Source organism: Dama dama, chromosome 12 (genome assembly GCF_033118175.1).
Source record: "Dama dama isolate Ldn47 chromosome 12, ASM3311817v1, whole genome shotgun sequence".
NCBI lineage: Eukaryota > Metazoa > Chordata > Mammalia > Artiodactyla > Cervidae > Dama > Dama dama.
This window is the reverse complement of record NC_083692.1, coordinates 79,980,301-79,994,553: the sequence shown is the minus strand read 5'-3', so window position 1 is coordinate 79,994,553 and position 14,253 is coordinate 79,980,301. Positions and strand designations below refer to the sequence as shown.

At 43.6% G+C, this 14,253-nt stretch overlaps 1 protein-coding gene across 5 annotated transcripts in view; it reads left to right on the top strand.

Moving 5' to 3' along the window:
* ACIN1 (apoptotic chromatin condensation inducer 1) overlaps positions 1-14,253 on the top strand; it is a 37,977-nt gene that overhangs the window by 16,569 nt on the left and 7,155 nt on the right. For 4 of the 5 annotated variants that reach the window (XM_061157796.1, XM_061157795.1, XM_061157794.1 and 1 more), the window contains one exon: positions 12,425-12,566. In XM_061157796.1, the coding sequence (XP_061013779.1) occupies positions 12,425-12,566 (142 nt within the window). Of the gene's footprint in view, positions 1-10,474; positions 10,633-12,424; positions 12,567-14,253 lie in introns of those variants that run through there. The other variant, XM_061157798.1, reaches the window with a different exon arrangement.

Sequence of the window (14,253 nt, the reverse complement as noted above, 5' to 3'; positions counted from 1 at the left end):
AGATACTTCTTGGGAATTGGGGCAGAGATCTCTTTCTTCTGTAACTTCTTTCTGCTGTGCATAGGCATAGGCCTGCCTAGCAGAGCAGAAGTCTCTCTCTACCTGATCTAAGTTGGGGTGTTCCACATCTGAAACCAGCTTTCACTCTTATAATAACAGCAATTTAGTTTGAAACTGTTGGCGCCTCTCAGAGATGAAATAGACAGGGGCCAAACAGGAGACCTAACAGGATGGTCATCACTGGTCCCCAGAAACAGGAGGCAACATTTGGGGTGAGGGCTGCAGGGTTTTTGACTTTTTTTTTTTTGATTGGCTGGTGGTGAAGCAACAGAGCTGTGCTCCAGGAATCTTGTGTTTAGTCTGAAGTTACCATCCTCCACCTGGGTGGGGGCTCCAGTTCTGTAGAAGAACTCAAAAGACATTGTTACTCATATTTCTTTGAGTAGGAATTAGGACCCTGTCTCAAGGCTGTACCACCATTTGATTGTTTCTCCTGTTTCTGTATTCCCTCCCTTCCCTGATTAGCAATTGTTTGAATCCACCCTTTGGAACTCAGGGAAGGTCAAGGAGGCTGAATGAAGCCTATATACTACAGATAAGAAATGGAGAACACACAGCAGATCTGTACTCCAGAGTCGCCACCCCACAGAGTCCTGCTCAGTTTTAATTTAGGGAACAGGGCAACTATGACTGTGATAACTTCCTGTCAAAATGGGGCATAGGACTGCCTCAGCTTGGAGAAGAAACACTGAATTGGAAGTATTCCTGAGTTCCAAGTCCTAGATCTGAGCCTTGTATGATTAAAATCTCAATCCCTTGGTATGCCATTGTGGTGTAACAGACCCAATTAGTAGTAGCTGGAGGAGGGATAACTGGAATTTTAATAGACAAAATAAATCTCTTTCTTTTTAGAAGAACAGGCCTGAAACCCAGTCTGGACCTGGCACTTCAGGGAGACTTTTAGCCAGGTGGCCAGTTGCCTAGTTTTATAAAAAGTAAGGTAGAAGTTACTAGCTTCCAGCAGACATTGTTTGGAGAATGGTGGCATCTAAGCCTGACATGACTCAGAAAACTCAAGTGTTTAGCAATATGATGTCTAATCTGAAATTACACCCATAGTAACACCTGGTTATTTCCCAGGGTCTCTGAACCATAGCTGAGTACTCTATTTTGACTTTTAATTGTAAAATTTTCCTTAATAGCCAAAGCAGATGTCACCGTTAATGACATCAGTGTTTCTCTAGGTATGAGAAGATGCAAGAATTGGGACTCTTAAAATCTTCTCCTGAAAAGATCTAACTATCTGAAGGCCTGTTCTGCCAGTTTTTCTCTGAGCACCGGGTACCTCATTCCTGATTTTCACCCTGAACTCCTTTCAGGGCCTTTGAAAGTCAGCAGTTGCAGCGGCCATGATTTAATCTCTGTAGATGTAGATTGCAAGTGTCAATCTTCAGTTGGCAGAGCCCCTTTTTGCTCATAAACTTGACCATGATTTTGAGGGGGGCATTTCATGACCATTTTATCCCATGGTGCTGAGAATGTCCATTCTCAGGTTTGGCAAAGATTTTGTTGACAGGCCACTCAATGTGCTGTTACTGGACTAAGCCATAAAACAGTATCCAAAATTCTCTGAACCACCTGTCTTACTGGCTTCTTGGTCCAGGAAAACATTCCCTCTTGTTGCTTCTTCCCATACCTAGAGTTACACTGTTATCATCATCGATCTCATAGGGAACTATATATTATTCTATCAGAGTCCTCAGTCACACATTTGGCAGTGTAAGAAACAGCAGTTTTGTAAAACAGGTGAAATATAAAGTACATAGCCAGCAGTATTAGTAAAGTCACAAGTAAGACTTAAGTTAAGAGCTTCCATTAGATGTAGCCCAGTATATCCCAGGTCGTCTGACTTAGTCTGCTCTGTACGAATCTTTATCTTTCAGGGAAATTATACATTGGCACCACTGTCTATAAGGCACATAGCCCAGTTTTCTAGTGTTACTAGACTGATTATCCTTAGTATGATTTAATTGTTTCCAACACAGAAGAGACTTTAAACCTAAATTACCATAACCTGGTGTTATCTATATAAATCCTTCTCATAATTGTGGGAGATTTCTTTCTCCTTTGCTGAAACTTTTCTTGTTGCTCTGAGCTTGAGTAATAGAAAAAAGCTCAAATTATGGCCAGAGTCAGAGCAGGCATTATTAATTGGCCCGGTGAGGGGATCCCATCTAGTAATATCACAGTGACCTGAATACGACTATAATTTTTTTTCTTTAAGTGAATTTTCTCAGGGCCAACCAGTTAGAGCCTTGTAGTAGAGAAATTTACTAAGGTAACCCAGAACTAGACACAGGTAATTGGCCACAAACCCAACAATTGGATTGATTTCTAAAACTGGCATAGGATTAGGCCTGTGATAGAAAAGCATTTGATTTATATGCAAAGGTGTAAGAAGTCAAGAAAACATTATAAATGATTATACAAATCAGATCCAGCATCTTGGGCAAGCTGTCTACCTCTGATGTCGTTGTCTTCTCATCCTGGTGTAGTGTAGTTTCTCCTGTTTGAGCATCATTTTAAGGTGAGATCAGGTCAGCTGTCTTCTCTGTAGACCAATCCAGTGTAGGGGCCTTTGGAAGTGGGAATTAATCTAAGAGTTAATTTCCCTTCAGTTTCATTGTGCATGAGCTAGTTAGGAGTACCTGATAAAAAGTCCTTCCATCCAGGTTGGAGATAGTCTCTTAAATTATGTCTTTTTCCAGTCCTGGTTGCAGGTCATGAGGCATCTGATCTTCATCCAAAGGTAGATTACTGAGATAAGCTTCAGAAACAAACTTAGGGTGTTCTTTAAGAATTCAATTAAATTTTGCATTAATATCACATAACAGCAAAGAACTATCCAAGAAATGAGTCTTACTACATGCAGACCTCCATTAACAAACTGGGATTTAACATTTTTTGAAATATCTTTTTCTCCCTAAAGTTACCCTCATTTTTATCAAATATAACCAAATTAAGGCTAGTTTGTTTGCAAAATAGGTCTGTTCTCACTAATTTTGGTCTAATGATTCATATAACCATAATTGATTATAGACTTTTTATTTTGCTGAAACATTTATAGAATCTCAGACTGAACTTTTAATATAAAACAGGGCTGGGAAAAAAAAAAAAAAAAAAAAAACAGGGCTGGGAAACTCACACCAAAGGCTTATCACAGATTTTGCGTAACCAATCTAGGTGGACTCTTCCCTTTTTAAGGTCTCAAAAATTGCTTGAGATTTTTGTACCTGTTAGTGAGATAACCTTCCTAGCTCATTTGATAAACTTACTGGAAACCTAAGAGTTTTTAAATTTTTGGAGGAGTCAGATAGAGAGAAAATATAATTGTTTTGTTTATAACGTATAATCTTACCAAATTATTTTCATAATTAGTTTGAGAGGAAGGTTTTCCCTACTCCCAGAAAACACAAGATTCAAACCTGTAATTTTTCAGATAGAAACCATAAAAGTTATAAGCATATTCACTGGTTCATTCAGTCCTTTGTTAACTTTTGTGAAGTCATCAGGTTTCTCATTAGAATAACAAGACATATCAAAATGTTAAGAACTCCATATAATTTCTGGGATATCTGTATTAGTAACTTTACCATACATTATAACGAGCGGATTTATTACTCATTTGAGAATCTTTTTCATGTAATTTAACCAGCCAAATAAACACAGTTTAATATCTCTCTTTGGGATGTTTCAGGGGCCCTCTGAAGCACCCCAAAGTTATCTAGAAGTCAAAGGAACTTCAAAAGAATTCGATTTAGGAAGTTTTATTGAAAAGATCAGTTAAAACTGTTTAGAACATTTGGCCAGATTTAGTCAGTGTTGATGGGTGTATCATTTAGCTTATTGATATGTCACAATGGGTGTAAATACCAAGGCTCAAGGTCTACTGAAAGTCAGCTCCACCATCTTGGACCTAATTGGCTCTAATTAGTTTTCTTATGGCCTGTCATTCCTAACAAAACCCATTTATCTAACTAATTGTAATCCAATTTTAGAAAATCCTGATCATGCATAACTCTTTTTAGTATTTTTTCATACCTTTTTTTACTGAAAGCACACCTCTGCTTTCCTTTAGCAACCAAGAGCTAACTTTTATATTAGCATTTTATAGATTGGTGAGCATAAATACCAGTGATAATTTCTAAAACCCTTGCTTTCTTAAAACACTTTAGGATGGCATCGAACATTATTCATTTATAGTCCCAAATCTCTTTAGTTTTTCTGTAAAAGGAAATCAGTGTTTAGTAGTAAATGTTTCAAAATCTTATTTTATTTGGAAATTACCTAATTATTCAATAGACTTCCAATACTTAGTTTAGCACAACCCTTAGAAATTCAAGTAACACCAATCTGGAGAGACTATTGTAGACAGATATTCCTAAATCTTAATAGAGTTTATATACAAACTCATATCTCATTTACGTTTTTTAGAAGTTTCTTCCCTCGAGGTAATTTCCTTGTTGACAAATTTGTAACAGATATAATATTTAACTTATATTAAACCCAGGTACAATGAAAATATTCTACTTGATGTTAATTACTCTAAAACATGGCTATATTAGATAGGTCAACAAACAAACATTAATATCAGGTATTTAATACTGAATATTTCCCAGTTCACCTGAACCTGGAATTTATTGTTTAACTTAGAATTATTTGATTTGTAAGCACTTACCTTTCTTTAAGCCAATTAAATAGAACTCATTTACAAATTAACCTAAAAAATATTACCCAGAGACAAAGACATACCAAGACATATTTAGACAGACATAGTACAAGATCTAGCTTCATTTTCTAAGTTTGGTCATGAGTTAGATATTACAATATAAAATTTACTAGCTTATAAAAGTTGAAATAAATAAAAATTTTAAAGGCTTTTTTCCTTTTTCCTCAGTCTCAGGAGTTAGAGGTGGTCTAGATAAGTGTTCCTGAGAGCCCTAGTCTCAAGGCACAGGGAAAGAAAATCAAGTTCTAACAAAATGGCAGCAGGTCCAAACCAGTTGGTGGCCAAACAAAGCAAAATGGCCATCACAAATCACAACACAGAACAGAGTTAAAACACAAAGGTATAAACCTGGCAGTCCTCATCAGACACTCCCTTAAATACAAGAATACAGTCTCTCAGAAAACCTTCTATAGAGACACAGAACTTGAGATGTCTTCAAAGATTTCAAAAGGAGGAAAGGAAGCCAGATTGAAAGGAGGCGGCGGCAGGAAAGGAGGGCAAAAGGGGTAGCCTTACAGACGTCTCCTGCCACCTGCAGAAACCCAGGCGTTACGGGACTTTTCCCTGGGCTTCCAGAGAAGGGAAGACTGGAACTCGGCCCTACCAGAAACCAGACCAGAACAGAACCAGAATTCGAGTTCTCTGCCAAGAGGAGATGATTAGTCTCCAATCCTCAGCTCAAGCTGAGGCCCTTCGAGCAGATTCCTGCATCCAGGACCAGGGGACTAGAAAAACTGGAAGGATAGGAAGGGCTAAGGAGAGGAAAGAGAGGGAACGGGAGAGAGGTCAATAAAGTCTCTTGTTCCTTACCGGTCGGGGCCAGTTCCTTACTCTGGCCAGTTGTCCGCGTCAGGAGGAGACCAGGGACAAAAGGGTCCCAGTTGCGGCCGCTGGATCTGGTCCATTGGCAGGCAAGCTGGCCCCTGAGTACCCCGAGTGGTCAGGATGTCAGTCTCAGCGAAGAAGAGTCCCCACCAGAGTCGCCATTTGTTGCAAGAAGGGGGACCCCTTCCAGGGCCCGAAACTGGGCTCTTGTCTAACACTCAGAAATGAATTGTCCGAGGAGACACATGCTGACAAAGCAAGAGATTTTATTGGGAAAGGGCACCCGGGTGGAGAGCAGTAGGTAAGGGAACCCAGGAGAACTGCTCTCCTGTGTGGCTCAAAGTCTTGGGGTTTTATGGTGATGGGATTAGTTTCCGGGTGGTCTTTGGCCAATCATTCTAATTCAGAGTCTTTCCTGGTGGTGCATGCATCGCTCAGCCATGATGGATGCTAGCAAGAGGGATTCTGGAAAGACACGGGTGTCTCCTTTTGACCTTTCCCAAACTCTTCCGGTTGGTGGTGGCTTATTAGTTGCGATTCCTTATCAGGATCTCCTGTCATAAAACAACTCATGCAAATGGTTACTATGGTGCCTGGCCAGGGTGGGTGGTTTCAATCAGTGTACTTCCCCTAACAATTCTGTTTGGAGAGAGATTGGGGAAGGCCTTCTGCCTGTGTCACAGAAATTAGGGAGTAGTCTAATATAGCAAGCACCAGAAAGACAGAGATCATCTTTAAGGTGAGCGCCGGGGCAGCTTTTCGAAATCCCTGAAGTCCTGATCAGCCTTGCTTGTCAGGTCTTCTCATGACCTTGTCATGGGTGGGATCTCCTGTGCTGGCTCCCAGCAATATACAGAGTTTTTCTCCTTAGGTAAAAGTGGCTTTGACCTGTATTTTAAGACTGAGGTCATCTAGTCACATTGATTCTGGCAAGGAGATAGCAAATGGCACCTTGGGCAAATCCTGAGATTTGCCAATCTGTTGGCAGATTTCCGTGGAGCAGCCCATAGATTAGAAATGCAATCTGAGCTCAAGTGCCTCATACACATCCCTGGTTAGCTGCTTTCCTTCCGTCTGCCTTTCAGATGGTCTGTTTGGCAACCTAACAGAATTACATGCCCAAAACCCATAGGATGTTCTGGCATTGGATTTGGTAAATGAGTCTTTGAGAAGTTTGGCTACACTTCTGGAGGCCCTGCTAAATTGATTCACAACACTCCTCCTGGTCTTTAACCCCTCTTGAGTGCTAGTGTTTAGCCTGGTGATCTCTGGAGCCTGCCCAATTTTAGAAGTGAGATGAAACAACAGGGAGTGCTAAATGAAAAAGACCATTTGTGGTTTAACCTTGGATTTCCTCTCTGTCTCAACGAGAAGTCACATGACTTTTAAAAAATACAGCTAGGGCCCATTGATTCAGTAAAGTGTTAAAAAAAATTACTTCAAGGACCTCTCACCACTTGGAAGAGATGACCTAAATTTTTTTTTTTTTGCTGTGGTTGGTTAAATCCATTGTGATTCTGATTGTTCCCTGAGGGATTCTAGATTTATGAGGTAAGGTATCTTTTTTCATTTCTTGGGGCAGGAATTTGTGAGCCCTCAGTCCTGTTTCATTTGAGCCCTGTTCCAAAATCCAGCCCTGCCTGCTATAGATAGAACAAAAATTTACTCATACACAGGAAAAAAGGGAACTCTCTTTTTTACATTTAAAAAAACAGAGGAAAAAAGGAAAGGGAAAGGAAAAACTTTGTGTGGACAGCTATATCATCCAGTAGTAGTTAATTCAAACCCCAGTTTTTCTAAATAAAACCTTCCTGTATATACAAACCTTGGAGGCAGTAGAAGTATTAGGCCCTTGACACTGTGTTTAGTTGTCCTTTTGCCCAAATAGCAGGAAGGTAATGGTCCTTTAAACCAATATGCCAGTGTAATTGATACTGCCCAGGGGACCTACGGTGCCAGTATGCCAAATGATGCATCATTTTTAAAAAGTAGAATTTACTGTTATCAATAGAGTTCACTCACTGAGAAGTTGGTATCTAAGGACATACCCTCTTAAACCATACTCTTCTTGGTTATCTTGGAACTAGTATGCTCCTGAGGGTATTCTTTATTTAAATCTCACTACCAAAGGTAGTCAAATCCCACTATTATTTAAATTTCATATCAGTCCTCAGCTCTTTGTGAATTTACTACAATAAAATTCAAACATAAATGTCTATAGATATTTCACTTTTCCATTAGTTTCTTTGAATCTCATTCATATTCAGATATGAACTCTAATGTGATATTACTAGCCCTCAAGTAGTTCTGTCCTTTTCTTCTGGGCTGCAAATGCTTTGTTTTTCTATTTAATTATGGGTAGGTATCACCCCGGTGGCTCAGTGGTAAAGAATCCGCCTGCCAGTTCAAGAGACAGGTTCCATCTCTGGGTCCGGAAAGATACCCTGGAGAAGGAAATGGCAACCCTCTCCAGTATTCTTGCCTGAGAAATCCCATAGACAGAGGAGCCTGGCGGACTCCAGTTCATGGGGTACAAAAGAGTCGAATGTGCCTTATTGACTAAACAACAACATCATCCACTCCCAATCCCCATGCAGTTTCACTTTCTTTTCAAAGGTATCAGAAACATTTGTCCAAGAACTTAAATACTGGAAAAGGAGATGCCTTTTGTCTAAAAGGTTCTACCAAGAAATGCTGCGTGGGGCTCTGACACATAAACTAAGAAGACTTTGGGACTAGGCCTGCAAGTAGATTGATTCCCCCCTTTTTGGGACAATTTCGAAGTTTCCTCTTAGAAAAGTTTTGGTAATTCTTAGATCCCATAGGTTTGATCATGAGGGAATAGATCGCACAAACTCAGTCTCACAAAAACCAAGGATAGCATCGTAAAATTCTTATTCTTGAAAAAAATGAGGTAGAATTGCTATTAAAATTCTTCCTCCAAGGAAGCCACTTTTGGAGAGGCGTATTGGCAGCTGAAAGTATTTTAGGACAATTGATGGACAGGGAACATGTATTTGAGGATGTTTGAAAGTAACGTTTCTCTGTGGGGTAATTGTCTTTGTGGGAATTCTGTCTAAAAAATATTAAAACTTCTAATGCAGCAGTCATTTATTAAAGTATCTTACTTGGTACCCACAATGACAACCTAACTTGGAAATATTTACTGAACGTTTCTTTGTGTTAGGCTCCAGGCTAGGTGTCCCTGACCTTGAGGAATTCTGCAGGGTAAGGGGCAAGTAACCAGAGGGTACTAGGCAGTGGTGAGGGCATTAGTGGAACCCAACAAACCAGTTATTGCCTTTACATCACAGAAAGAGCAGTCTACACTCTGAGGACACTCTTTAAAAAGCTCCATAGGTAGTATCAGATGAGATAATGGCCTATTAAACATACATGTGTTTTACACATATCCTTGCCTTGACTTGGGGTGTCTTCCAAGCCAGGTTCCTAAGAGCAAATCCTTATCACACCGTTAGATGAGATAGATGCTGTTATTACCCCAACTTTACAGATAAAGAAACTGATACACAGAGAGGATCAGGAACTCAGTATCACTTGTGTGCTACTTGTGTGAGGTGGGGCTGGGGCCTGGATTGAGCCCTAGGCCATTAGACCCCCGCCTCTCAGTCTTGCTGAGCAGACGGGGACCACTACGTGAAAAGGAACTGTAGTGTGGTGTATAAACGTGAGTGCTCTAGCATGCGGTTGGTGTGTACATTTAAGATTTTAAGCAGCAGGGAGGAAATTTCAGTCCTAGCTAAAAGCTCTGGTAATATGAATGAAATATTAAGCTTTTGGTTAAGAATCCAGAAGCTTGTTCTAATGTTAAACCTTTACTGCAACTAGGCTACGAAAGGAGCACTTTTGTAGTCAACATATGAGCATTCTGAGCATCTACTGAGTGCTTTTTTGAATGGGTAGAGACAGCTTCACTTTTTACATTAGTTTGGAGATGCCTATGATTAATCATGTCTGTTAAGTTCCCAATCACTTTTTGTCCAGCAGATCTGCACACACACCCCCACCCCACCCCACCCTGTTCCCAGTAACAGTTCTCTCACTTCCCTTTCTTACATACTTCAGAGCCCTCACTTTGGAGCCCTTGCTCCAAGAAGCGGCCTTCATGCTTTAGGCAAGGTCCCCTTGCCCTGTTTATCCTTTTCATTTTGGCTCCTGCAGGCTCTGGGGCAGGGTGACCTTATTAAAGACTGTGAAACAATGTTGTCTGTCTTCTCTTTAGAGATACCTCTCCCCTCCTCTAGGTAATTCAGAAAGCACCTCTGCTTATCCTTTCCTTTCATCTCCCTAAAGTAGTAACACATGGTCATTGCTGCCGTGAGCAGCCAGTTACTATATAGTGATTAGATAGTGCCAAATCTTATCCCATCTTCCCACCTTGAGCCAACTGATCAGTTTTCAATATTCAATGCCTGGCTTCTGGGATAGAGAAAGATGGACACCTAAAAAATTGCTCATGACCCTTCCCTCCGTCTCTATTCAACTTTGGCCTTGTTACCTTCCTTCTTACCATTTTTTCACTCCCAGTTCTGCTGTTTCCTTTCCTTCTATTTTCTGGAATCTTCCAAGCAAACAGCTGTAACTTTGTCCTCTCCACCCAGCCCCCTTCCCCCCCCCCCCCCCCCCCCCCCCCGGGAAGACAAGGAGAGAGCACCCTTTCCCTTTGGGGTTAGGCCTCGTTAGCTGTTGTAACCTGAGAAAGGAAGGGAAAGGGCCAGGCCTCTTGAGCCAGCAGTGAGCTCTGAGTAGCTTGCCAGAGGATAAGAGCCTTGCTCACTCAGCGCCCTCCCTCTCTGCTTTCCCCTCCCCTGCTGCAGCAGGGCCCTCCCCCATCCACACACACGGGCTGCTGGGTAAGTGGCAAGATGGCTCCCCTGCATGTCTCCGGCTGATCGCCACCGCTCCGCCAGTACAATAGAGCCAGCCACTACCAGCAGCCTGGCCCTCCTCCTCCTCCTCCTCCAGAGAGACCAATCCAGCCGAATTCGGGGTTTGCCGTGAGGACTTAACGCTTATCTCTTAAAATCCAGATCTATTTTAGCCTCCCCTCACCACCACCACCTCTCCTTCCATTTACCATTTTTTGGATCCCCAGTTGCTGCATCTCAATTTTCTCTCTCTGGATCGGGTGGCCGGGGAGGAGGTGGTGGGATCTTGGGACAAGGAAGGTGTTTTGTTTTGTTTTTTTAAATTTTTTAGGATTTTTTTGTTTGGTTTTTGTTATTTCTTCCATTCCAGAAAGGGATAAACAGCACTTCCAGGGGGAGAAAAAAAATCATGTTATCAGAAAGCAAAGAAGGGTGAGAGCTTCACATTTCCATGTATCCTTTTTCCCTACCTCTCTAGCCCGCCTCATCTCCCTTCTCTTCCCCATGGCTTTCATTCCGTCTTTCGTTTTGGTTTGTTTTCAGTCATTCTGCTTTCCCCCTTTGTCCTTCCTGCCTGATTTCTAATTGGCCTCACTTGCCCTCTCTGTGTGGGAAATAGGTATTTTTTGGATGAGCCTTTTCTTTAGATTCAGGCAGTTTATCTCTTGTTTCTGTGGGGGCCTATTAGCTGGGGGCACAGTTCCGATTTTCTCCTCCCCGCCTCCTCCCGTGCATCCCTCCCGTGCTCTGGGGAGGCTGTTCTGACCTCTGAGTGTCAGGCAGCCTGTCGAGAATGCCGAATTTTCTGGTGGTAGTTATCAGCCTGTGGAGGCTTGGCTTCTCCTCTCTTGAGACTTAGAGAGGGGACCCTGTTCATCTTGATTCGTTCCCTGCCCTCCCCTCCCCACCCCAGTGTTTGGGTGGTAGTGGGGGTGAGATTAGAGATACAAGTTAGGGATGAAGACAGAAAAAAGAAGTTGGGAAGCTAGTTTATCTGAAGTGAACCTCTGAGATTCATTGCCTGCAGTGGGACCCTACTTGTGTGATTCGGAGGGGTGGGGGAGTGGGTTCAGTGTTGTTGGGGGGGCACCGGGGGGAGGGATGCGTGGTGTGGGGGAGGGTGTGTCCTGACTGGGAGGCCTGCTCTCTTTATCTCTTGGAAGTTGGAATAAGGGAGTGGGAGAAACTGGGCGAAAGCCGAATGTAAGAACAATTCCTACACCTCTGAGCAGGTAAAAGTGGCCTGGTTCTTCTCTGAGCTTTCATACTTTGGCAGTGTTAATTTTTCCTTATGGATTAGAGAGAGTCCTTGAAGCTTGAACCCTCACCAGCCCTATTCTCCCTACAGCCCCCACCCCACCATTTCTCCATTGCTGGTGTCTCCAGATCTGTGGGTCATTAGGCTTTTACCCTAAGCAGCTGATTAAACAACAAGGTTGGGGTCATTTGCCACAGCCTTGGCTGCTCTTTCTCATCTTTTTAAGGACTCGGGCTTCCTTTAGTTTCTCATGCAGTTTGGTTAAATAAGAGTGCCTGTGACCACGGGCTAGGGAGGCCCTGGGGTTGTGGGCAAATACAGTCACTTTTGAGGGACTTTTCAGAGAGGGATGTTTCTCCTCTTCATATAAGAGTACTCTGGTGAATTACCCAAGAGCATTGGAGTCCTGAGCTTATACATCACAGCTTTATCCCATCTGGGCAGTGGGAGGATGTGGTTGCTGTGATCTGTGCTCTTTCCCCTAGGAAAAAGGTTGTCTGCTTTTCCTGTGGGGGCAAGGTCTCTGGTTTGGTCTAGAAAAGCAGCCCTCCCAATCCCACCCAAGTATTGAGGCATGGAGGTTTCCTTGACCCAAGACCTAACATCTTGTTCTCTCTTCCCCTTGGTTCTTTCCTGCCCCCCAAACTATCCCCATACTGACAGTGAGGAGAAGGAGGAAGTGACCATGGACACAAGTGAAAACAGACCTGAAAATGAGGTTCCAGAGCCCCCCATGCCTATTGCAGACCAAGTCAGCAATGATGATCGTCCAGAGGGCAATGCTGAGGATGAGGAGAAGAAAGAGGTAAATATCCAAGCCACCTACTGGGGTGGGTGGGCAGGAGTGGACGTAGGGGAAAGAGTAGAACACTCCAGTGATCCCTCTTCCACAGTGGGATAGCTTAAAAAAGGGACTAGGCAAAGATTTGGATCAGGACAGGGCCAAGGGAGAATTCGCTGGTTTAGCCAGGGAGACCCTATGTGATGGGACAGGGCTCCTTCATCCCCCTTTCCTTGTTGGGGAAGTAGTGCAGTTGGGGAAGTTTGTTACCACCCGGAAAGTCAGAACTGGCCCTTGATCTAAGACCCAGGCTTAGCTTTCCCTGCTGCCTTCTCTAGCTTCTCCCTGTGGTAGCCCCCCTAGCTTTCCCTCCTTTTTAAAAGCATGTTGGAGCTCAGCGCCATCTAGTGGGCTTTGGTGGATCTCTGCTGACCACCATGCTGAGGAATTTTTGATGCTGATCTGCCCCCCAGTGGTCTTGTTGCAAGAAGCTACTCAGAAGCCAGCTCCTGGGGTGATCCCAGAGGCCCCTTGGCTATTTTTGTGACTCCTCAACTTACTTTTTGGGCATATATGTTATCTTGTGTCCTGCACCCAATTCAGGGGGTTCCTCCCATCAGAGCCAGCGAAGTCTTCTTGGCTCTTAAAGTAATTAGAGAAAGAGTTAGCTGGGTTTGGGACTAGAGTAACAGGGTGGGAGGGACTGTTGTGTGTGTAGCCTTTCTTTGGTGTGTGTTGCGGGGGTGGGGGCCGGTGAAAGTGATTTGATGTGCAGAATATTATTTATTACAAGGTCCTTCTTCCCCGTAAAACTTTGTCCAAGTACCTCATGTACGGTAATCCGCCCGTAAAATATAACCCTGCCCAACTGGCCAATCGCTGATGCCGCCTCTTCCTCTGGACCCAACCGCTGCTACTGAGCTGCCCAGTCAGAGCCGAGTCTGCTATCCAGGTGTCTTGGCCAGAGGGGGGCATGTGTATGGGATCCTGTGATGGGCCCCCTTTTGCCTCCCTGCCTTGCTTACATCAGGGGGCCAAGAAGAGCACTGTTCTGGAGAGACTTGTATTAAGAAAGCAGAAAGCATTTGGAAAGGGGTGGACTTGCATCATCTCCCTCTTTGGGACACCCCAAGAAGAGCTTGTGTCAGTGCTGGGGCGCCTGCCCACACGCCCTTGCCCTTTTGAGGACTGTGGGTTGCCTTGTTTGCTGCAGACTGTTGGGATCCCCAACTAGGGCACCAAGACCTCCTAAAGAGTCAATGTTTGTGATCACAGTGCCAGCTGTAAAATACCAAGTGGGGCTCTCGGCTTAAGCTGTGACGACTAGGAACCCTGCAGAGAAGTCTAGGGTCTGAACCCAGGGATTTAATGCTGATGACAGCCCAGCCATGTATCATCATTTGCTCATCAGATGGACTTTCCTTTGGTCCCTGTTGTCCATGGTGAAGGGCAGCATGTTGGTTGCTCCAACTTCTCCTCCATCCCTGGAGGCAGGGGCTCATCCATCCACCTGACTGGAACCACTGTCTCAGCTGGAGTCCCTGAGGAGATGCCACACACCACTCAGAAGAAAAGTATTCTGACCTTGCTGCTGAATGTGTGCCAGGTCCTGGGGCTATCCACCTACTGCCCCCAGGCTGCCTTCAACAGAGGCTTCATGAACCCACTCGGTGAGAGGACCCCCTCCCCAGTTACAGGCAGAGGAGAAAGG